Raw genomic sequence first — 25,809 nt, 5'->3', positions numbered from 1 at the left:
GTTGTTGATGTTGTTGTGGAGGCACGGTGGCTTAATGGTTAGCACGTTCGCCTCACACCTCCGCCTTGTGTACTATGTTTGTATATGTATGTATGTTACGCACCAGAAACAGCAGGTTCAGGGACAGCTTTTTTCCATCCACCATCACACTACTGAACTCTACACTACACCATTAGAACACCGTAAAAAAAATACTGTATATTCCTTCTGTACAATTAGTGACATGTCATACAGCTAAGTATGGCAACCTATACTCAGAATTTGTTCTCTGCATTTAATCCATCTAAAGTGCACACACACAGCAGTGAACACACACAGCAGTGAACACACACAGCAGTGAACACACACAGCAGTGAACACACACAGCAGTGAACACACACCTGGAGCAGTGGGCAGCCATTTATGCTGCGGCGCCCGGGGAGCAGTTCGGTGCCTTGCTCAAGGGCACCTCAGTCGTGGCCGGCCTGAGACTCAAACCCACAACCTTGGGGTTAAGAGTCAGACTCTCTAACCATTAGGCCACGACTTCCCTATGGCATACAATGTACATATTGTATTGTTTATACTCCTCATTCTCTACACATATTGTGCCTTACATTCTGCACTATTTTATCTATGTGTATCTATATATATACCTTACTGTACATTCTGCCTAATATTTCAAATTCATGTATATATACATGTATTTAGTGGGCTTGTATATTCAGCTTGCATTCATTCATTTTCATTCATTCATTTTTTTAATTCCATAACCTTATAACCTTCTACTTGTTCCTTTACAACAGTGTCTGCACATTTTTTTCAATGCCATAGCCTTAGAACCATTTACTTGTAATTTTCAACAATGTTCACACATCTCTGCACTGCTATAGCCTTTATATTTATTCACTGTGCATATGTTTACATATATATCTATATGTACTACATGCTGTACATATGTTTACATATATAAATATATATATTACATTAGTCTTTGCACTTCTATCCATCTATCCATCCATCCATCCACATTTATTTCTTGTCTGACGGTCCCTTTAATTCTGCGTCACTTCATCTGAACACGACTTCCGGGTATCCTGGGAAACGCGCGGGAGTTTTATAAGCGCGTCCTGTTTTGCATGCTAAGCTACCGGAGTGTTTACGGAGCTAGAAATAAATAAAGAATTATTCCTAACAGTTTGACAGCGTCGAAAATAAATAGAAAGTAAGTCTGCTATTTGCAGATATATTGTAAGTTGTAACAATGTTAAGTCCGTGTTCAGTGACGGTCCAGTTTTATAAGTTTATAAGGTTTATAAGCGGTGTGTTTATACACTTCTGTTAACGCTCATGGTTTTAAAGTCATTCCATGTATCTTATGTTATGTAAATATTCTTTTGTATGTTTTTTTATTTTTTTTTGCTCTTTCCTCGCAGTTAGAGCCTGAATTCCTCGCAGTTTGAGCCGGCTGAAGTGCAGTGTTGTGTTGTGTTGTGTTGTGTTGTGCTGATCTGTGCATGATGAACTGTGAGCTGTTGGCCACTTGCAGTGCTCTTGGGTGTCTGGAGGGGGATAAATATCACAAAGAGCCTGACTGCTTGGGTGAGTCACCTACAGACCTCCATGACAAACTATAGCAACTTCCTTAAAAGCTTTAATGCTGATCTTTGATATATTTATTTTTCTTGGAACATTTAGTGCGAATGAATTTAATAAAAAGTCGTATCCAGTTTTATAGACACAATCCTGATCTCAAAGCTTTGAACATTGGACTCGAATATCAGACTCGATACTGACGTATAGAGAACTTCATAGAATTTAAGTTTGTCTTTTTTCTTTCTAAAATTGTGCTGTTTATTTGGACAGACAAGTTAACTTTGTATCAGATCCTCAAGAACTGTGCGATTTTTCTGTCTCCTCAACAAAAAAAATGCACAGCTCATTTGCTATGCAAATCCAATTAAATACCAGTCCAGTGTTTTATGATATTTAATTGCTGCGTCTCAGTGAATCGTGAAAGACTTTTACATTTTAAGCATTCTAAATAGTTATGTAACTCTACAATCTAAAATAACAGAACGTGAAAATGGGCGAAATGCTAGTATTTTTATTGTTTTTATCAAATGTTTACAATGACCGTAAAAGCTCTGAAGCACATTACTGGATTTGTAGCGATTCCTTTTTTTATTTATTTTTTTTTTTGAAGTTTGAAGACATGTTCATTTTAATGTTGTTACACAATGACACGCGTCCTAAAATTGAGGCTCAACACAACCGTGACACTCTGCTTTCTCAAATGTTTAATGATCTAGACGTTCTCCAGAACTCAGGTTATTTGTTATTAAGCAAACAATAACAGGAAAGAGGTAAATGTAACTTACAGTCAACTCAAATGGCAATGAGGAAAAAATATATAATTACACCTCCTTATAATAATTTATGCAAATGCATTGAAATATTGTGGACAATTTTTTACTCCTTTTTGACTAACCCATGGTTTACAACCTGCCTTATTTGTTTCTTGACTTTTTGACCTCTCCATTAGAGAGTGTTAAGGATCTGATTCGATACCTGAGGCATGAGGATGAGACAAGGGACGTAAGACAGCAGCTGGGAGCTGGAAAGATCCTCCAGAATGACCTTTTATTTATCATAACACAGCATGGACAGGACAAGCCTCTGTTTGATGCCTGCATCAGGTATATTTGCCAAATTTCATATAAGGTGATGATGCACAGGTGTACATTGTTGTTTGTACAATGTGTATATTGTTGTATCAAAGATCTGATCTGTACATGGGGATTGGGGCACTGAACAAGAGGGCATACTGGTATCATATCCTTTTTGGGTTAGAAAGAATTTTTACATACACTGTCTCTTCACCTACTAAACATTTTGTGTGCACTCAAAGTGGCATGTTTTCTATCATACTATCCTCTGACCCCAAACTATTTGAGTCACAGCCTATTGAAAATACAACATGTATAATGTTCTTATTCTCCACTTTTGTGAGAGTTTATGGTAAATTAAGAACAAGGTCATTAAGTACATTTGATGTGTCTGTATGGAAGTCAGTTAAAAATATGGTCCAAATCATAGCATCAAATTAGACTGATTAAAAAATATGTTAACTTGCTTACATTTGTTTGCAGGCTCATGGTAAACTTGACCCAGCCTGCACTTCTCTGCTTTGGAAAAACCCCAAATGATGCCGTTTTTCGAAACCATTTCCTCCAAATTGTGACTTATCTTCAGGGATACAAGGAGGTAAGTCTGTTTTCATGCATCAAATTAGAGGTTGATTATATTAGTAGATATGACTATTTATTAATCTATTTGCTCTTAGGCGTTTGCCAATGAGAAAGTGTTTACAGTCCTGAGTGAGACGTTGTACAACCTGCTGCAACTGGTGAGTTTTGCTGAATGTAACTCAAAGGCATCAGAAAATTTTTCATCATCTTTATAGAATTTATATAGACTGAATGCGTAAAAGAGTTTTTGCTTGTGGAAAAAAGTAGGCGAGTGTCTGGTTTTGAATGTACAAGAGAAAAACATCTATATCTAATGTTATTAAGCTATATATTAATATTCTATATTATTTTTTTTCCTTTTTGTGTTGTTCTATCAGGATTGGGAACAGAGGCAGGAGGAGGATAACTTGTTGATTGAGAGGATTCTGCTGCTTGTTAGGAATGTACTACATGTCCCTGCTGACCCTACTGAGGAAAAGGTTGGAGTTAACGTGCTTCAGCTTGTCCTTAAAACACTTATACATGTACCTAAGGCTGTATATTTACCATATGCCGAAGATTTTGTAGACATTTTGCTATATCACTTGTACAGTATGTGGATTTTTCCCTAAACTGTTGCCACCAAGCCAAATACAAGCAATTGTGCAGAATGTCTCTATGTGACACTTACCCTGTGCACAAATCAATCTCCATGAATACATAGTTTATTTACTAAGGCTGGAGTGGAAGAAGTCAAGTGGCTTGCACAGAGCCCTGACCTTATCCCCAGTGAATGCTTTTGGCTAAATTGGAACTCCAACATTGTGCCAAGACTTCTTGTTGCGCATCACTTGCCGTCTTAGGTTTTTATGGCTGTGTGCACACAAATCCCCACAGTCACACTCCAAAGGTTAGTCGAAAGCCTCCTTAGAAGAGAGGTTTTTGAAATGGGTACTCAGTAGGCAGGTGTCTGTGTTCCTATGGTGATGATGTGTATATTCCTGTTTTCTTTCTCATTCATTGTGTTGAAATGAAACCCGTACAGTCTGTTCCTGCCTATGCTAAATGAGTCAGTTTTCACTTATTATTAGAGATGCTCCGATCAGCACTTTTGGGGCCGATTACCGATCACCAAGATCATGATCTGCCGATCACAGAATGGCAGGGGAATGGGAATCTTTTATCTATAATCTAGCAGAGTTTGCACCATTTTTAGAAATGAAATTAACTCTAAATTAACTGTATTGAGAATAAAAAACTGTAGAAATTGGCTACAGTCAAGATCTTGAAGAACCACCAAGTGTTTATTTTAGAAAATGAAAACTTAAGGCTACTGTAAGCCATCTTTCCCAAATGAGGCAGAGTAACTTAAAATTATTCCAAACAAAGAGGGGTCAGGCAGACCAACACACATCAGATCAGCTTAATGGGATGTAGCCTCTTAATACACTGATTACATTTTATAATTGGCAGCAAAATGTAAAACTTGTTACACCAAAACTGGCTACTGCCACAAAGGACAAAACTATGGCAAGTGTTTTTTTTTTCTGTTATTACAGTATTATGAACGTCTGATGTAGTTGAGGAACCAAATACATCAGATCCAAAAAATAAAATAATGAAAGCTACTGTAAGCCAATGCCATCCTTTCTAAATAACAAGGCAGAGAAACAAGGAGGCCAAGCAGATAGTTACCAACCAGATGAACTTGGGATGGTATGAGGTTACATAGGCCCAGGCTACTTGTAAAATGTAAATAAAAATTTTAATATATTAAAATTAAACAATTGTTTCAAACCAAAACATGCTGGACCTCGGCCTACTAACACAGAGTACAAAATCCTTCAGGTCTCAATCATAAAAGGCATAACTCACACTCATATCACTACTAGTTTAAATACATCACTCACAGTCGGCTGGTTGAGGGATGGGGATGTTGTTGGCTTCGGCTGGTTTAGTTTCTCATACTCGGCATATTCAGTTGTATGGCGTGTTCTAAGATGCCTAATCATGTTAGTGGTATTAAAATACCGTTGCTTGCTTCCACCTCGAGGGATTTCATCACGACATACATTGCAAACGGCTAACTTTATGTCTTTATCGGACACTTTGAAAAACGTCCAGACAGGAGAACTCATGTTGCCACTTGTAAGCTCCGCTCTGCTGTTGTTTACCTGTGCGCCGTGCATGCACGTGTGAAAAAGTTGCGCGAGTAATTTACGTCACGTGATCGGCTTTTTTGATCGGCGCTTTTGGGGTTCGCCGATCAAGCTATTTTTAGCCAATATCGGCCGATCATGATCGGTGGCCCATCAATCGGAGCATCACTACTTATTATCCTGATTTTTAGACTTTAAATTGGTGTTTCATAACTTTGAGACAATGTCAATTGCAAAAAGCGCTATACAAATAAATTTGAATAATGCTCTGGGTAAAACACCACCTCTGCAGAATGTGGATGATGATGCCAGTGTACACGATAAGCTGTTGTGGTCAATCCATATGAGCGGGATGGATGACCTGCTCAAATTTCTGGCCAGTTCTCAGAGTGAGCAGCAGTGGAGCATGCATGTGCTGGAGATCATCTCACTCATGTTTAGAGACCAGGTAGGTTCAGTAAACCAAAGAATGCTTTTATGCTTTTAGTTTAATTTTGAAACGTTTACACTGCATATATTATGCTTTTTAACGTTGGGTGTTTTGTGTATATTCTTTGCTCCCTACAGACTCCTGAGATACTGGTAAGTGCAGGACAAAGCCGCTCCACACAGGAGAAACAAAAAGACACACAAGAACTAGAAGCTCTCAGACAGAAAGAGCTGGCAGAGAAACGGAGCCGCACGCTACAAAGAGGAACCAGGTGACTAAAGATGTTTTGATTTAGTTATATTTTTGCACTGCTTTGCAGAATAAGAGATTCTCTGAACACTGATCTGCTTTATATTTTCAAAAGCATTTTGGGAAGCAGTCATGTGAAAATTGTCTGCTTCACTGTAAAGGGAACAGACTGTTGATGTTTCCAAAATCATATATGTATAACTGCTTTAGTAAATCTGTAAAGTCACGAACTAATGTTTCACATGCAAGTTTAAGATTTACTAACTTTATTTTTGTTTGTGCCTATTTTACCTTTGTCTTGAATGTAGTTATTTATTATTTATTATTTACATGTACCTGAAATCAGTATTAAAATGTACAAGGTATATAAAAGGTACAACTCTATTATTTTGATGGCTGCTGATCTTAGTTTATTTGCTCCATCCTCAGGTTACAGTATTAATACCTTGCTGCTTCATACTGGATACTGCAATAACAAACATTGCTAATAGTTATGTAATGCCATTTTAAAAGTGATTTTTACAATGATAGTCTTTTTTCAAACAAACTCTATATAATTAACTATGTAGACTTTATTAGGTGTGTGGATTGGGTCTCCCTTTGCTTCCACACACCATTACATTATCTCCACCAGCCTACGGAGACACAAAGCAAGTTGGCACAATGGATTCATAATGTTGCTACCAAACTCTGACCCCATCACTATTTTGAGTAAACTGAAAATCCCAAAAGATCAGATTATAGATACTCTTCTACCACTGACATTCATGCTACGTTAAAGCACTGAGATCATATTTTTTCTCTATTCTGATGGTAGATATGAATGATACCAACATTCTGAAGCTGCTGGCCATATCTGCATAATTTTAAGCATTGCTCTGCTGCCACTCGATTGACTGATTAGAGCCATGAGCAATTATGTATACAGGTGTTCTAAATAAAGTGCTCAGTGAGTGAATATAAAGATTTACTAATTCAATTTGTGCATGACAGCAGCATTGCTTTAAAGAGATGATCAAGAACATTACAGTGGATGTAATAAACAATCAAGGAATTTATATCTGTACAGTACTGTACTGTTAATGAATGATCTGATGATTACTAAAATTTTTAAGCTCATGAAGAGTCTCTCTCTCTTTTCTATGTCTCAGGCATTCGCGTTTTCGAGGCTCATATGTGGTCCAGGGATTAAAGTCTATTGGTGAGAAAGATGTCATTTTCCACCAAGGACTCCACAATGTGAGTAAATGACCATAACAATAAAGGAGTAGTTTAACAACATAAAGAAATTCTTGCAATATTCCTCTTGCTCCCAGCTGTAGTTGACTTGTAAGACATGTAAGAAGAAGCTAATTGCTAGTTTATCACTATGTAACCATGACTTGATTACAAACTTAATTCAGCTGTACGTTATTATTGTATTTGGTGTAGAATATATTGACTTTTTGCATCATGAGCTGTGAATTTTAGGTGAAACTTAAAGTTGTATTCCTTCCATGTTAAGTACATAGTAACTGCTTACTTACTTGGGGTTTGAGGGGATTCACTAGGTATTATTTTCTTAATCATAATTTTTCTTTTTTCGTCTTTCAGTTTAAGAACTATTCTCATGACTCTGGGAAGGCCGTGAGGCGTGTGCCCAAGCGTAAACAGACAGCCCGAGACACCGAGACCCAGCGCCGCTCTGTTCTGAATGTGCGGCTCTTCCTGCGTGAATTCTGTATAGACTTCCTGGAAAACTGCTACAATAGACTCATGTACCTTGTCAAGGTGGCCACCATTTCCATCCAAATAAAATCTGTTTGTCTTTGTCATGAAGTACAGTAGAATATAGTTTGCTATGACAAATTGAAAGCACTTTAGACACTACAGAGTCCTGGTTCCTCAAAAGCATGGTGAAGCTTAGATCATCCTGCTCAGGAGAGTGTCTAGTGTAAATCTGTAAATAGCAAAGATGTTTGTGCTAACATGGTTTTAGGAAACTCAGCCAACACAAATTCAGTATAATGATGCTATAAACACCCTTTTTTTTTTTTTATAACAACAATAATAATAATTATTATTTTTGGTATACATTACATTACTATTACTTTTTTATTAGTATTTGAATAGTATTAGAATTAATTTTTCTAATCTTATTGTTAATTATCCGTATGCTATTCATGCTGTCATGTACACAGGTTTGTTTTGACGCTTGTGCTAAGGACATTTCTCAACAACACCTTTTGATTCTGACTCTTTTCTCTATTCTGTTCTTTTAATTCATCACCTGTTTATCATTTGTACCTCTTTTTCAGGAGTCATTAATTCGTGAACAGGGCCAGCAGCATGATGAAACGTATTACCTGTGGGCTCTGAGCTTCTTTATGGCCTTTAATCGTGGAAATGGTTGCAGGGCTGAACTTGTCTCTGAGACGCTCTCCATCCGTACCTTTCACTTCATAGAGAAGAACATCACCAACTACTATGAGATGATGCTCACTGACCGCAAAGAGGCCACATCATGGTCTCGCAGGTCTGAATGAACACACTGTTGCTGCTCCATCACTAAATTGTGATATTATAATCATTAATAATTTATTCTTGTTTATATTTATCTTTCAGGATGCATTTGGCTTTGAAAGCTTACCAAGAACTCTTGATGACTATAAATGAAATGGATCACTCTAAAGATGAGAACATCCGCCAGAGTGCAAATGTTATCAAGAGTAAGAAACATTAAATGTTGAAACAGAACCTTTTTAATGACTTTTAAAAGCCTTTTCAAATGCATATTTTACAGCTTCTTGTTGCTTTGGAGCATATGACGGCTTGCTTAGAGGAAATCAGTGCATATATTTCTTTATTGTGTAGGTTGTCAATGTACAGTACTAGTCATACTAGCTAATAACTGCCATTTCAGTAGCATATCTTGAAAAATGCAGGATATATCTGTGTGTTTACTTCTCATAAGCTGTGTCTAATATGACGCACTATGTACTCTGCTGTCTAGTATATTTTAGATGGATATTATCGTCTCAAATGAAATTTGATTTGCATAAAAGAATTATTTTATATTTAAAAAGAAGTATAAGTCCTCCCTATTCCATTACGGATGGACAGATGTATGGAGGTACATAGCTTTAAGTACACTTCATCATGTTGGAATTGAGTGTGAACAAAAAAGACGTATGGGATTATAGGAATTTATAGGAAACATACAATAAATGAGCGGACAGCAAAATTAATAATGTCAACTGATGTTGTACCATTTTTCTGGAATAGGACAACTAGAGAGAAGTCTTGCAGCGATTGTTTTATACAGCATTTCTTCTCCAGAGCTGTGTCTTTCTGCTATGTTAAGAATGTTTAGCTACAGTTTGGTGACCAGATTCTTGCCATATATTGCAGTTTTTCCATATTTTAAGCAGGGTTGATTTTTGCATGGTACATTGTTACTACAAAGTCCTTCCTACTTTTGAATATCTAATACTTCCTTCCCCTTTTCCAGCTAATATTTTCTATCTGATGGAGTTCAGGGAGATTTTCCTCACCCTCTTACGGAAGTTTGATGAGAGAATGCAGCCGCGCTCATTTCTGCGCGATCTGGTAGAATCCACGCATCTGTTTTTACGAATGCTTGAACGTTTCTGCAAGGGCCGGAACAATCTGCTTGTGCAGGTGAGCACAACGAGGATGGAAAATTCACTGGCCTAATGGCAAATGGGAGAAATTTTAAAGTCAGTTTTTTTTACCTGCCTGTTGTGCTTATTTTTACAGAGCTGGATTGTCACACAGATATTTCCACTAATTAGTTAACGTGAGAACTTGGTTGTAATGTTCTAAAGAGTTCCTCTGTGGGTCTCTGTCGGAAGGTGTGGCCTCTGTTATTGTCAATCCTAGTAAAAGGGGTCTAAAAAGTAAAAATATTACAGTCATCAAGTTTGTCTCAGTACTGAATCATGGTTAAATTAAACAGACAACTTTAAATGAATTTTGTATTGGTTCATTGAAGACTTTATCAGATAGCCATAGTGTTGCCTCAGATTCATTTACCAGTGAATATGAACACCTTAATAAAAAAAAACTAGGGGTATAATCACAATTCTGGCTTCATGATTTTAATCCGGTTATTTTTAACCTAATTTGAATGAACAATACAAAACAATGTGCATTTGTCTGTATCAAAGCAAAAATAAGAAGTAACTATTGATAGAAGTTTAATAGTGCAAATAAAACGTACTTTTACACAATGTCTTAAACAGAAATTAATACATTTTTTATTTAAACTGCACCATCCTGAGCCGTGTAGCAGAAATAGAACTGAAACATTATGTAACATGCCAGTTTCCCATGTACTCGGATTAAATTGCTCCTTTTAATTATTATAATGTAGCTGTGGAATAATACACATTATAGACAGTCATCACAATCTGGAGCTATTGGATTACACGTATAGAAATTGCAGACACTGCAACCACATGAGCATCATGCACTTTATATTTTAACTCTCTGTGCATCTCTGATGTTTAAACAGTGCAGACTCATTACATGCATAAATGTATATGTAAAAATAAATAATAAGTAGAATTGTCACTCACACATTTCCACAGTGCAAAACATTATATTTTTGCATAGCGATACACCATATGTCAATACACCCCTTGTAAAAACTGTTACTCCTGTCATTCTCTCTCTCTCCCTCTCTCTCTTTCTCTTGTAAGAAAAAAAAGACAAAAAGGAGAAAGAAGAAAAAGAGTTCATCTACACAGATAGAGAATACTCCTGAAGCACTGGAGGAAACATGGCAAATTGTGTCTCAGGAGCTCAGGACCTCTGGCTTTCAGGTTTCTCGTGTTTTTTTTTTTTTTTTTTAAAGCTTTTCTCCCTTTAGAGTATTTAAGTAGGTTTTAGATATATTTGGATTTTAATAAACGGCATAATGGTCCATGATTTATTAATTACTCTGTGTTTCTTCTATTTTCTGTGCATATCAGGGCTGTTAACCTGAATGACTCGATGTGCTAGGCTTCTTAACTGGAGTTTGTTTTAAAAAATAATGGATATTATTTTTATTCATTTAAGAAAAGCACAGACTTAAAGCCTCAAAGAAAGTAAATTTTAGCTACTGGTGTTCTTCATATGTGTCATGAAATATATATGTAGTTTAACAGTGTTTACATTTTCTGGCATGTCTTATGCATAGCAGAATGTTAATGTTGTAGATTAAACGAGCATTAAATATTGGTCATATGTTATGTGCTTAATAAAATGTGCTGCAGCCTGAAGGTCAGTTAGCAGGCTTGTAAGTCTTCGTGTTTTTTTGTGTGAAAACATGACTTGTATCTTGGTGTGTGGTGTAGTTTTTGTAGGTCTATAAAAATACATTTCAGGATTGTAGAGTTTTCTCAAAACAGCTGTCCACCAAGATGAGACTAGAATACTAAGCTCATGAAGCTCTTGATCATGTGACCATGACAAACAGTGCCAGCAACATGAGAAATGATTTCTAACTTGGCCTTCTAGACAATGGTGTTGTCAGACTGTACAGATCTGCACTCTGGGGAAATTAATTGAGTGAATTTCTGTGTGAATTCTGCATGCACAGACATTCAATTATAATAGATTAAATTAAAAAATGAACCTCTATTGCAGTTATCAGAAGCTCTACGAGAGGGTGTGGTGCCCTTTGATGCTACCTCTGCGGTTCCTGTTACTGAGCAGAGGACTGAAGCAACGATTCGTATTCAGGATGCTTTGCTGGCCCGCACTGGGCCAGAAGCACTCGGGTTACTTCGAGCTGCACGGTAAATCAATGACTTCATTAAACATGAGATTCTTTCTCTTGTGATAGAAAATTTGAGAACCTTGTCTTATTTTGTATCACAGCATTGCATAGTGTGTAACATGAATGATGTTAGACTGTATATATGCAGACTATGAATATGTTAGACTGTGTATATTATATATTTGTGTATTTTTTTGAGCTAATTAAATGCAACCCCCATAGGATAATTAAAAAAAGTTGCATTAGTGACATTTATCCTCTATTCGGATATGGTGAATTTGGATTTTCGTTATGTATGACAGTTCTGTTTGTGTTGTTTAACAATCAAATTCTTGGCCAGCAAACAGAAACTTTTATAGCAAAGCAAATGCTAAATTAATATATTTCTCCAAAGTGACCATATAATATAGCAAGCAGTTCCATAGAACATTCTTTTTATTCTTCAGCCAGTTTATTGACCGTTTACATAGAGACAGTTGATTTGTGTACATTATATATTTTCTAGAAAAGTATTGAGTAGTTTATTGTCCATTGATTACTAGTTAATTTCTTCCTTACTATTGAATATTGTCTGAGTATTGAGCTCTGATTACACCCTTTCACTGCTTACTTCACATTCTCAGCGAGGTGTGGCCAGAGGGAGATGTGTTTGGTTCAGCGGAGGTGGAACCTGAGGAAGAGCTTGATCTTCTGAAGCAGATTCTCTTTGCTGAACTTCCCAGTAAGCTAATTTCTAAATAGACTGTATCATTATTTTTAAAATCAGCCAGTGCAGGAAGCATACGCAGACAAGTACAAATCCTAAAAACTTGTGTAGAGAAGTATCATGTAAAATTAGTTATATATTTTATTTGGGCCATAAACAGTAATTGGTTATAAGCTTTAATAAGTAACAACAGTAACTTGTTCAGAAATAACTGTATTGAGCTTGCTGAATGTGTTCCTTTGTGTTATTCAGGACCAGCTCAGGCTGAACCTGCAATTGATGAGGTTGAGGAAGGGGCAGAACTGGATGAGGAAGATGAACTGGAGACTGTGCAGGTGTCAGAAACAGAGTTCAACTTTTTGGATTTTATCAAGAGGTGTGTGCAGACCCATTCAGAATTAAAGCTCTTAGTCTTGCCAAATGTTCTGAATTTTTTCTTTTTCATTTGTGTAAAACTCATCATTGCTTCTAATCACCAGATGTGAGTCTCTGAGTTTTTGGTGTGCTTAGTTTTATAACAAGCTTATTGATTTTCACAATACTGTACAAGTTCAGTATTTTCCTTTTCATTCAACTGGAAATACAGGTCTACAGTTTTCCCTACTCATTCAACTTACTTGGTATAATAATTTCATAGTGGAAATACAGGTCTACACTTGCTCATAACGTACACATAATTGCCATATTAATAATGTGAGTTTAGTAAGGACTAATCTCTACACCACCCCCACCCCCCAATGCCCCACCACCGTTCTTTGTTTCTACCCCTTACCAGGTTTGCAAATCCAAACATTGTTCGGCCATATTTGGTGTTGCTCCGCTCATACTCAACAAACACCCCGCATACCAACCACTGCATTGCCCGTATGCTTTACCGTGTTGCTGTGGATCTGAAGATGGATGCTTTGCTTTTCCAGCTTTCTGTCTTCCACCTCTTCAATAAAATCTTCACTGACCCTGCTGCCTCAGCCTATAAGGTGGTTTACCACAATTCACTCCTGAAACTCCTAGTCTTTATCATTTTTTACACTTATATTTTATTGTTTTATCCAATAGGATTTAAGACAGGATACAATTAAACAGTTAAGGGTCTTGTTCAGGGGCCTGAAGGTGGTAGCTTTATCAAGCCAGTATTTGAAATCATGATCAGTAGCACAAAGCTTTAACCTCTGTACTCTTCCTAGCAAAAAATGGGTCAGTTAACTTTGTCATATTGAACCCCACTCTAACTAACCTGTCAAAAACCTAAAAAATAAAACTTACTTAAAAAAAGAGTATATTAAACGTACCCGAAAGTATGGTCTGTATGGTATAGGTCACAGTATCTGATAGAAGGCAAGGAAATTTTTACAGTCACCAACATTATGATAATATACTAACAATCTGTCCTTTCATGTCTCTCTTCTTGTTTTCCCACCACTGACAGGAGCTGCTTACCTTTGCAAAGTATGTTGTGAACCGGTTCTTCTCTCTTACTACCCATAACAGCAAAGCCTTCATTGAGCTACTTTTCTGGAAGAATGTTCACAATGTAAGACAGATGACCGAGGGCTACAGTGCGGATGAGTGAGTGTGTTTTATGTGCTTGTCCTGATCAGTATACAAACTGAACTTTCATAAATCTTTTCTTAGAGAACAAAGTGGCTTAAGGATCGGTGAAATCAGCTACATATTTTTTTGCGTGTTATATTTAAACTTTGTTTTTTAGTATATGACAAAGGAGGAGTCTTTGCAAATGATCTCAGTGTTTGTAATTGCTCTGTTATGGCAGATAAGAAATGTTTGTAGCACATTTTGCAGAATGTTTTATGGTCTGAATATTATTAATATTTGGATTTTCTGCCATTTGTATTCTGTTACACAACTTGCCACTTTGTAGAGTAAGACTTTAAGCAATGTTTTATCTGTTTCTTTATCTGTGAATTTGGCTGTATTATATATTATTGTGACTATTGTTTTTTTTAATTCTCTTATTTGTAGTGATGGAGCTAATAAAAAAGTCATTTGGACACCAGAGGAAGAAGAGGAGCTTCGACGACTATATGAAGAACACAAGGATTCTGGAGGTGAGCCTCCTTTTGTATGTGTACGAATATTGTGAATTATTTTTAAATATTTAATGTTGTTAAATTATAAAAATCTCTGTTTTTATTCCTCTATTACATTATTTGTATTGCACAACACAAGGTACCATACTGTATATTGAAGGAGCCTGAAGTTTATTTATATTCTAAATAAACGCAGACAATAAAAGAACCTGGTAAAATAAAGTGACCTGTGGTTTATAAAAGGCTCATACAATATTAAGAATTGCTGGAACAGTTGGTTGTTGATATGGTTCTGCAGCATTACTTTGCATTTATAAGTTATGTTTTATTTTTATATAAATTGTATTTAAGCAACCATATGCTTCAACAGCGTGCTGATATTTAAAATTGTGCAAATTGTAATTTAGTGCAGTAACAGTTCATTAATTGTTATAAATGTTATTAAATACTAATTAAAGTTATAGGGTTATTAAAATTCCTTGTTTAATAGGTATTTCATGGTAAAGCAGTGTGAACTAATGCTATTGATTAATTTTCAGTATTTTTGAATCAGCATCAGTGACAGTTTTTATATTGGGTCATTGTGTTTGTGTTTATACATCAGTTCCTGACATAGTGGAGACAATTTTGCCATTGCTTGGCACAGAACGCACCAGACGACAGGTTCTGATTCAAATGGTGTCTATGGGTCTTGTGGACAGCGTAAAGGACCTGAAGAAAGACAGGTGCTTGTCCAGCTTTATTTTTCACAATAAAATGAGTAACTTGCACAAATTACCAGGCACAAACCAGACTGATGCTTTCTTTGACAGACAAGACAGAGTAAAATTACAGAACACATGACCGCCTCTCTTATCAGGTTCATTTGTAACAGTTATTTGAAGGTACTTAATGGTATTTCTTAACTTGTCACTTGCTCAGCAATTGTTACTTTTCAGATTTTTCAAAAACTTTCCACTTTGCAGTTATTTTCTGTATGAAACAAAGAAAAAACTCTCATTGATATTTATTTAAAATATAGAGTGTCTTTAGATTAAATCTGTCCAGCATAGTATTAGGGACTAAATATTCAGAAATGTTTATCACTGTCATTTGGCTCAAATGGTTAAGGCTCAGGTTGTTGATTAAGGCCCAGAGCCCCTGTGTTCCAGTAGCAATGCATCATAGTTGACCTTGTGCTGTAAACCCCAACTTTCCAACAAGATATTTGAAGAAAAGCATTTCTTACTTATATGTGATAAATAAACTCTTCTGTCTGTCTGTCTTTCTTTATTATTTAAAAGGTATGCATGTGTAGACAACTTACTTTGTCCTTAATTTTTTTCAGTTCATTGCTGCTCATATGAGTGAATTTTTATGCTCATTAGTGATGCTTATAAGTTCAATTCATGCAATGAAATTATGTACCAGTCTTCAAAGTAGAGTTGATAGCATTAACACTGCTTTCACAAAACACTGCACCATATGACATTATTTGGCCATAATTAACCACTTTCTCTCCTTTATTTTCTAAAGAAAAGGTACTCATATTGTGCTCTGGACTGAGGAGCAAGAACAGGAGCTGCAAATGCTCTTTGAGGAATACAAAGACTCTGATGGCAAGTTTTGATCTGTTTTATTGTTTCTGCTAAATCAGTGACGCATATTAGCCAGTTGATGTTATCAAGTCTAATTTTCACTTGATTACTAATATTTATTGCCAGCTGAAGAGGAGAGATTTTAGTGCCAATTTCACATTGTAATAACTGTGTGACCAACCCTAACCCTAGGAGTTTCAAGATCACACATGTCATATGTAGTAATCTAAAGCAGACAGATAATGAGATATAGTAGGTATAGGTATAGTGAGTTCCTCTTACTTTCCAGCTACGTTAGCCTTGTAGGTCCATTGGAAAAACTAAAGCAACAAACTTCTATCCCCAAGATGGTTTTGTATCCATTAGGAAACTATTGGGATAAAGGTTCACATTTAATTTTTTACAAAACTATTCCATTTTGGAAGCTTACAAGTAACTTGCTCTGAATTGCTCTGTGTTTGTAGATGTGCTGGGAAATATACTGAAGCGCCTGACTGCTAAGCGCTCCAGAGCACGAGTCGTGGATAAAATCATCAGCATGGGCCTGGTTTCTGAGCGCAAAGAGCTGTACAAGAAACGGCGACGTAGTACTGCTGGGAAAAGCCGGGGAATGGTAGAATCCAAGCTCAATCTAAAAATAATCTGTAGATCTTCTTATCAAGCTGCATTCTTGACCTTTGCAAAGATACTGTACACGTTTAATGCATACATCTCATTTTGACAGACTGAAGAAGACTTTTTTGCCGACTTTAGCGGAGAACCGAGAGATGATATGATTCACAGAGATGAGGAACAAGATGAAGAATTGGAGGAGGATGATGATGACGATGATCGTGATGAAGGAGAAAAAGAAGAAATTAGACCTGTCCGCCAAAAGAAGGTCAACAAGCGAGAAAGTGTTGTGGGAAAAAACGTCAGTGTGGAATCTATGGCTCAGCGCTTACAGGGAGAAGGTGAATACAAGCAGTTCTTTGTTTTTCCACCCTCATTATTTGTAATGTGTACATTTAGTCATCATGACAGTCTGATTTACACTGGTGTTTTTCACTTTTAACAGGCATGTCAGGGCCGATCTTGTGGCTTCAGAACTGCCTGAACAGAGCAGCAGATGATCGGGAAGAAGATGGTAATTCTAAATTAAGATATAAGTAGTACATCCTTTAAGTGTTTGACCAGTGTTTGAGCCACTCAACAAACGGCAGTATTGTACAAGGTTTATAATTTCCTTAAAGAACACAAATGAGACATGAGAAAAGAAGCCAAAAATTCAGTAAAACAATTTGTTTTTGTTTTTTTCAGAGTCAAAGGCTAATGGATATTTATTGATTGATTTTATTTTCCATTTTGTCTAGATTTGGATACATGCAACTAATATATATATATGTTTTCAGTACTGACATAAGTGACTTTATTGAATATCTCAGGTGTTTCTCACCCTGTGGCACTGGTTCCTCTGACGGAGGAGAACGAAGACGCCATGGAGAACAAAAAATTTCAAAGGCTTCTTTGCAAAGTTGGCATCCGTGCACCAGCTGATGAACAGGTTAAACTAGAATTCTATCTAGAATTGTATTCCAGCTGCAAAACGATGATTGTTGTCTAACCTCACAGTCATATAGCTTTTAATTTCTGCTTCTCTCATTTTAAAAATCTCCTGTGAGAACTGAAGTTTCAGTGAAAAATTTGGCAAGGCCATTTCTTTGCTAGACATTGGTGTTTGAGAGCAGAAATAGAAAATTTGAACAACATTTCCTGTTATTAACATCTAGATGTGTGATCAAAAATATTGGAACACACGACAGTGTTTCCCTAAAAGAAGATGCCGTACAAGCCTTGAAAAACACCACAAAAAAGAATGTAAGAGTTTGTCGGTGGGACAAGGGATATGCAAGCAGTTCTTATTTAATGTAATTTTTCTGAGAGACTATCTGTTTATTCCAAAAACTATATGGATTAATAGCAAAAATTTCCTTCTCTTGGAGTGCTTGTTGTATGATCAAATTAGTGTACTGGAACTAACCTGGATGGTTTATGGTTGTTTAGTGTGAAGCTGAATTTATTCTTTGACTATAGTTGTAAACTATTCTGAAATTCAGTGGTTTAAATATTATATTTTCTATACCAGCTGTTGTTTGTGACCGCAACTGTCTTGTGTCCTTCAATGACCAGGAGTCTTTTTGGAGGATTCCTTCAACTATGAGCATCTATCAGCTACGGTCTATTGCAAGGTCTCTCGACCAGGTAGAGGAAAGCGAAGTCAAAGTTCAAGAGGAGATTGAAACAGGGATGACGGTGAGCCCTGAATTGGAGCAGAACAACGATGCAGACCTTGACTCACAGGAGCTTAGATCTCAGGCACTTCGAGCCTTGCTCCTGGCTCGCCAGAGGAAACGTCCCTCTGAGGACACCAAAAGTAAGTCATGAGTGAAGGCTTTTTACATCAGTCACGAAAGTAGTGCTAACATTTAGGTTTACTATTGACTTTAATAGAATCTTGACTATTTTGTTTTAAAAACAAAATAAAACAAATTTTTTGTTTGTATTTCTCTCATTTTCAGAAAAATCTTCTGATGTGGAGGCCACTTATGAAAGTAAAGCTCAAAGGTAGGTCCTCTAATATCCCTGAAAATATCAGCAATTCTCAGCACAGTATACTGTATACTGTGCACAATCAGTATTCTTTACTTAATCAGATACGTTCATACCATTATCTAATTACCCTAATGTATGTCTTATGTAGCTGAAGTGCAATGCAAGAAAAAAAAAAAGATACAGGTCAAGTGTTTCAGTTAATGTTGCATCAAACATCAGAATGGGGAAAAACGAAATGAGTTGATCTGTCAATGTGTTGACTGAAGCTCTTTAAGTGTGTCTGCATGATTTTTGTATTGTGCTCCTGCCACAGGTATAGCTAGAGAACAGCTTCAATGTACATGTGATCTTAATAAAGTGGCTGGCGAATGTAAATTGTACCATATATTTAACCATCAAGAAAATAGCCTCACATAGCGAGACCATCAGATTGATGGCAGAAGGTCTGGACTCCATAGCAACTTTTATTGCCCAAGGAGCACTCAAGAGGATGTCTGAACAACATGTAATGCAACCAATCATGGATCATTTTGTTCAGCTTTATGTTTAGGGGCATAAAAAATGTAAAGTAGATGTGCACCTGTAGATCGTTCATTTAAGAAAGTCGTGCAAATTAATAAGTCTGCCGTGAATTTCACAAAATTTAAAAAAAAACAGCGTTTTGCTGATCCTCATAAGTCTTCATTATCACAATTGTAAATATGACTGCTTCTTTATTCCATGAAACAGAGCATCACAATGGCGTTGTGTTTAGGTGTACTTTTAAAATACTAGATTTCAACCAATCAGGTTACTACTACAGAACTCGTGAAATGTTTTTAAGTGCCTAATGGGGTCATAATCATGAGCCGATGGCTGAACGCCTGTGACCTCTGAGGCTGAGACTCTCAATAAAATAACAAGACATTCTCACACAATGCACTCAATTTGTACTGTCAAGTTTGGAATTAAGGGCATTATTTTACACATACCAGGACAGATCTGATTTGTGTCTGCATTGCAAATTGACCAAATCTGATTTGGTGTGCACTGCACTCACAAGGCACATCCATGTATATTGTCATTGTAACAACCAAAAGCTCTGTACAGTGAGTAATACAGAGGTGACCAATGTTATCTAGTTTCCCAGCTACAAGTTTTTGTCTGTTAGTTGCTCTGAATATATTCACCAAAGAGTAACTAAAACAAAATTGATTTTAACAGATAGGAGACAAGTCACTTCTATATTGTTCTAGACATGAGTTCTTTGACCTGTTTTTTTTCCCTCTTGGTTTTTTTTCTGTCATTAGAGAGATTTTTGTGGTAAATGGAGGAAAGTAAGACATGTTGAAAAACTGTTCATCTGATTTGAAACCACAAACTTGAAAGTGTTATTTAGTGTGGTTTCCATTTGACTGCATTTTCCTGACGTTGTGCAACCAGACCAATAAATTTATCCAGATTCAATGTCTTTGCCCTCATTGGTGCAACACTTATTACAAACTGCTCAGTCTTTCATCTGCCATAGTGGGCTTGGGATCACCAGTTTTAATGCAGAACAACTCTCACAGGAATCAGTAAGAAGTGTGATAGAAAGAAGTCTGTTTGAGCTCTTCAACTTTACAAAGTAGCTGTTTCAAAGTCTCAAAGCTGTCAGCTGTATGACAACAGAGGGTCTTGGCACATCCTTCTGTATATTCCTCAGTCATTATTCCTTCCAGGATCTTCATCTGTCTCTATCTGTTCCATTTAGTCCTTGCAGTCTCTCTGACTGTTCTTTATGCTCTTACTCACCATAGCTATCTCTCCACCTAAATGATTTGGCTCTACCCGACATCACAAAAAAAAAAAACGTCTTTTTTGTTGTGAGAAGTAAGATGTACCGCCCTTTGGAATGTCGTAAAGTATTTTTTTGCTTGTTGATGTACAAATCATTTGCCATGTTGATTTTATATGAAGCTGCCCGTGTGTGTGTGTGTGTGTGTGTGTGTGTGTGTGTGTGTGTGTGTGTGTGTGTGTGTGTGTGTGTGTGTGTAAATAAACACATGCTTTTTGCATGGTTTGTATCAGTCTGAATAATAAGCCCTTTCTGTATTCTAGTTCTGCTGCTTTTGAAGGTAAAACCTCAGGAAAGAGGAGTCGTGTGTTGGATAGTGATGATGATGAGGTTGAGAGAGGTACTGTAAAATACTTCAAATTCTAATATACTGACTTTCCATTATCTTTGAAACCCTGACCAAATTTGTGTTTTTTGTTGTTTTTTTTTAACTTTTTTTATTTTGCATGATTTTTATCTGGCCAAAGGTATGTGGAAACCTGATCAAACATATCCCCATGTGCCTTTTGTGAGAGGTAGTCTTGTATTAACTAATCTTTTCAAGTAACTAGATATTTATCACTTTCATGTTTGTGGAAGTAGGAGGGGTGTATTTATTTTTCCCAAAACAACAACAGGTTTCAGAATGTTGGTTTACTTATTCTGAAACAATTACAAGATAATGAAACCTGTTGCTGTTTTTGTGACCTCAGGTTATTTGTTTATTAAAGCTGGTAAGGACCACACAATTAATAAGTAAATGTTTGGCCCGAATAAATGAATACAGTTGAAGGAGGGTGTACTTTATTTTCCCCATGGCTATATAAGAGCTAGTTGATTATCCCAGTCCATAAGTAAATATGAGAATTAACAATAAAAATTAATATGGAGTTGCTGTCAACCACTTTTATGTGAAGGCATTCTACAAGATTTTTGAAGGTGGCTAAGGGATATGTGTGCCGATTCACTCAAAAGAACATGCATGACGTCTGCTGCCTTTCACTGTGGTTCAGGTTAGGGCTCTGTGAAGGCCACTGGAGGTCTTCTGCAGCAGACCCATCAGACCATGTCTTTGTAGTTCTTGCTTTGTGTATACGAGCATTGTCATGCTGGAACAGGAAAGGGCCTTCCCCAAACAGTTACCACAAGATTGGTACCATTCAGTTTAAAATCCCACTGCATGCTGTAGTATTAATATTACTCTTCACTGGAAATAAAGGGCCTAGTCCAAACCCTGAAATATAACCCCACCTCCACCACCTTTTGCTGTTGGCACTATACATTCCGGTCGGTACATCCTACAATCCCAGATTGCAAGCAAAGAATAATTCATTGCTCCAGCGAACACATTTCCACTACTCCAGAGTTCAGTAGTGGCATGCTTTACACCAGTCCAACCAAGGCTTGGCACTGTGCATAGTAATCCTAGGCTTGGCCAGTGAAACACATTTCACAAAGCTCTCAACATGTAGTTCTTGGGTTAATGTTACTTTCAAGGGCAGTTGGCACTCTGTAGTGAGCAATGCAAAGAGGCTAGGCTATATATGTGGTATGTATTTGACCACTGAGTGACCTGGGCTCTGAGTTTGCATTGTCTATTGCTTTGTGGCTGAGTTGTTTCTCTCCACTCTAATAGCACTTACAGGTTTAAAGTCATTGCACTCTTTTGTATGGCCCATGTTACTGCCAGTGTTTGTCTCCCATTATCTATGGGTGTAGCTGAAACATCCTCAACCCACTAATTAAGAGGGAGGTCCACATACCTTTGGCCAAGAAAGTATACCTAATATAAGTGGCTGTGGTTCTCTTAATGCTCTGAAAAAAAATCTGATCTGTTCCAAAAGCAAAAAATGGTGGTTCTGTCCTGTATTGTTAAGGTTGATCTGGTCATAAAGCTGCTATTTTTTTGCTTGTTTGTTTTGCAGGTGAGGCTTCTCCTAAAATGAACATTGAAACTGAAGGAGGAAATCAATCTGATGAGGAAACTCACTCTGCTCCTGCTAAGCGAAGGTGCCACAGGGTGCTGAGTGATGACGATGATGAAGACCCATCAACTTAATCACCCATCCGCCAGAATGAATCCGTTCAATCGATTCATATTGCTGTCCACTTTAACACATTTGAACAATTTAGAACTTTTATCTGAGCTACAGTTGGATTTTTGGTCTGGATTAAAGGAGAAGCATGGTACTAACGCTGCAGATTTAGATATTGCTCTTTGAAAGAAAAACATGGTCTGAAATGAGTCCATATATAAGGACCGTTTATTCTGCTGAGCATAGCAACAAGCTGTTTGTACAGTTTTTGTTTCTAATTTCTGATCTCTGAAATGTTCATAGCCCACATCTGAACACCACCCTCTTGCATCAATGCATCTCTGCTCTAGAACACATTAAACATGTTCATGTGCACATGTCCTAGCTGGATTTCTACAGACATAAAAATTTAATACCTTCATGTCCTCCAAAAAGTACTATTCCACTTTACTACATTTTCCTTGGCTTGCACATCTGAGTGATAGATCCAGTGTTGCAATGAGTAATTGTCCCTGGTTTGCTGTTTGTTATAAAAATGGTTATAGTGTTGAAGATTTTGTTTTACCCTGAGTTCTGTCACTGTGGGATAGTTTCTGCAAAGGCCATTGAATAAAGTTTTGATAATGTTGACATATTGTGTACATGGTGAGCTTATAATATTTTGCTAGTCATTTATAATAGTGAACTGAATACATTTTTATATTATCTGTAAAAAAAAAAAAAAAAAAACATTGCAAACCTAGAAATTAATCAATTTTATGGAAATAATTTTTAAATCTTGTTTTGACTCAGGTTATCTTGTAATGTTAAGTTGTTCAACTTGTTAGTTTAAGGGAAAAGGACGCATAGCCTCTAAAACCTCTCAAAGTTAACTCATTTTAAATAAACGCTAAATTGTTCTGTTGTTAAATTGTTGAAAGTGAGTAGATGTATCTTGGCATGTTCTCGAGTTTACATTACAGAAAGTATTATAAAGATGCAGAAAAGGGGAAAAAGGGCAGGTCTATTTCTAATCAAAGGCGAGTGTCTTTTGCTGTCTTTGCAACTGTGGTGGGCCAAGTCTCATTCTCCACATCTGGATCCAGTTAAGAACTTCTTACAAACACACATCCGGTCAGACTTTCATCCCACAATTGCACTATGGAGCATCCATGAGTGGGTGTGTGAAGCGCAAGAGAGGGAGGGATCTCTAAAAACACATGTCTCACTGGCACTCTGAGGGAGCCCCAAGTGCTGGGAATTACTTTCACTGCGTTGTTTAGGCTGTTGCTATGTGCACTGGAAAAACCTGGGGACGCTGACGCCTGTTGAAGACATACCACAATCATGACTCGTCTAGAGCTGAGTAGCTTGGCTCTAGTCAGTTGCCTTTTTGAAATACTCTTGCACATTATTTGCATCAAGTGTGCTCAGTGTGCTGTGTAACTAACAAATAATCCAAACAAATTTTCTAAATATTTCATGTACAGCATTTGCCAAATGCCCTTATCCTGAGCGACTTTTATTTCATTTATACAACTGAGCAGTCAAGGGGCAGCAGTGGCAGCTTGGTCGTCCGGGGATTTGAACTCACAACTGTCCAATAAGTAGGCCAACACCTTAAGAACTGAACTACCCATGGGTGTTTACTTGACTAAATACATAGTAAAATTTTCACACGATTGCTTAAAAATTTTAAGCTCATTTCTCATTCTAAATGTATCTTTTTGTAAAATAGGATAGCATGTTCTAAAGCATTTCATTTTTATCATTTGCTTAATTACAGGCTTTTTGATGTAATTCTGTTGACAAAGGTGATGAATTAACTTTATACTCATACTTTATACATTAATATACTCATGCTTTATACATTATTACATAATGTATATTCTGTGCCCTCCAGAAGTGTCCTGCTTTTCTGGAAATAAGCCAAAAAAATATTATAATAAATCGAAAGGAACAATGCATGCAGTAAGTGATGTGTAAATACTAATATGAAGTATTTTCCTCCTACAAAACATTGACTTCAGCGTTCTCGGCACCCTTGCAATTCATAATTTTGCCTCTCTCTCTCAGACATTATAAAATACTATACACATATATTTGTTTTGGTCTTTTTGTAAAGACACAAGTCCTTTTTATTTTCCAAAAGCAAGACTGCTAAAAAAGAAAAAGGCGTCACATAAATGGATCAGATAAAATAGCTTTGTTATATTTAATCTTGGATCTGGAAGTTGTTACATTATGTAGTATGTATGGTTTACATCATTCTGACACGTTTACCTTTGAGACCTTGGGGAAAGGCAGAGTTTGAGAAATGTGATGGGAATAAGGAGGGAGGAGAATTATCTTTGGGCTAAATCATTGTTGCCAGATTGAGCAAATTCCCTCCGCAAAGGATTGTGTTTACTTTTCATTGATAAGTTTTTATTGTGCCAAAAGCTTGACACAAATGAAGGAATAAAGCTGGGTTAAATGTGAGTGAACAAGATTATTAATCAATAGAGATGCAGGCTGTAACCTGCATTAAATATCCTATGAGTTATATTATCCTGTAACTGCCTGAGAAATGACGAATAAACTTTAGACGAGGAACCAGGCTCGAAAAGGAACCATCTCCAACTGGAAGATAACAAATAATGACATTGTAAATAATTTCCTTTACAACACTATTTAGTCAAGTGCAGTTGTGTAACCATGAGCTTTTGAGCAACTTATCAGCATAATTCATTATAGGTTTAACTTCAAGTCATTTCTGTTGAAGTTATGAACTGTTAAATGATGGGGATTTCATTCAGTGGACTTCAATCAGTGCACAACTGATTGTGGCAACAGCAGTCCAAAGCCATCTCTATGGTCATTAAGTGGTACTATCCACAGTAATCTCATGTATCTCTAGGCTGTCCATGTGGGGCAATCCTCAGCATCAGTAAGTGGCTCCAATTGATGAGATTCCAACACAAATAGCAACTAACTCTGGGAAGTGATATTCCAACAAGTACATATGGACATGATGGTCAGGTGTCTAAAACTTTTTGGCCATCTGTATTCTTTTTTTTTCAACAACAAGTGTTTTCAAATCAGCAGCCATCTATTAAGATGCAGTAAATTAATAGTTGCATTTCAGCATTTTGACCACCAGATGTTACTAGCATACACTCAGTTGGAAAGTTTTTAAATATTTAACCTTTTTACATTTGCTCATATGGCTGATGGCCATATTTATATTTAACTGAGGCTTTAGATTCTTGTGTATTATAGT

At 36.7% G+C, this 25,809-nt stretch overlaps 1 protein-coding gene across 1 annotated transcript; it reads left to right on the top strand.

Annotated features, from left to right (window-relative positions):
* The first annotated feature begins 1,065 nt into the window (after nucleotides 1-1,065).
* On the top strand, nucleotides 1,066-23,156 carry timeless (timeless circadian clock). Its single transcript, XM_060858567.1, has 30 exons — nucleotides 1,066-1,204; nucleotides 1,416-1,581; nucleotides 2,525-2,678; nucleotides 3,132-3,246; nucleotides 3,326-3,388; nucleotides 3,608-3,709; nucleotides 5,661-5,816; nucleotides 5,936-6,069; nucleotides 7,199-7,286; nucleotides 7,641-7,817; nucleotides 8,345-8,562; nucleotides 8,652-8,755; nucleotides 9,538-9,707; nucleotides 10,751-10,873; nucleotides 11,682-11,833; nucleotides 12,438-12,535; nucleotides 12,773-12,896; nucleotides 13,296-13,497; nucleotides 13,947-14,086; nucleotides 14,501-14,586; nucleotides 15,173-15,293; nucleotides 16,084-16,166; nucleotides 16,610-16,758; nucleotides 16,870-17,098; nucleotides 17,203-17,271; nucleotides 17,570-17,688; nucleotides 18,315-18,558; nucleotides 18,704-18,749; nucleotides 20,817-20,893; nucleotides 22,458-23,156. Exons 2-30 carry the CDS (start codon nucleotides 1,497-1,499, stop codon nucleotides 22,589-22,591), a joined length of 3,762 nt encoding a protein of 1,253 aa, XP_060714550.1. The 5' UTR covers nucleotides 1,066-1,204; nucleotides 1,416-1,496; the 3' UTR covers nucleotides 22,592-23,156.
* The last annotated feature ends 2,653 nt before the right edge of the window (nucleotides 23,157-25,809 follow it).

The sequence above is a fragment of the Tachysurus vachellii genome, chromosome 22 (genome assembly GCF_030014155.1).
Source record: "Tachysurus vachellii isolate PV-2020 chromosome 22, HZAU_Pvac_v1, whole genome shotgun sequence".
Classification (NCBI taxonomy): Eukaryota; Metazoa; Chordata; class Actinopteri; order Siluriformes; family Bagridae; genus Tachysurus; species Tachysurus vachellii.
The sequence above is the reverse complement of the archived record's forward strand: the minus strand, read 5'-3'. Positions and strand labels throughout refer to the sequence as shown.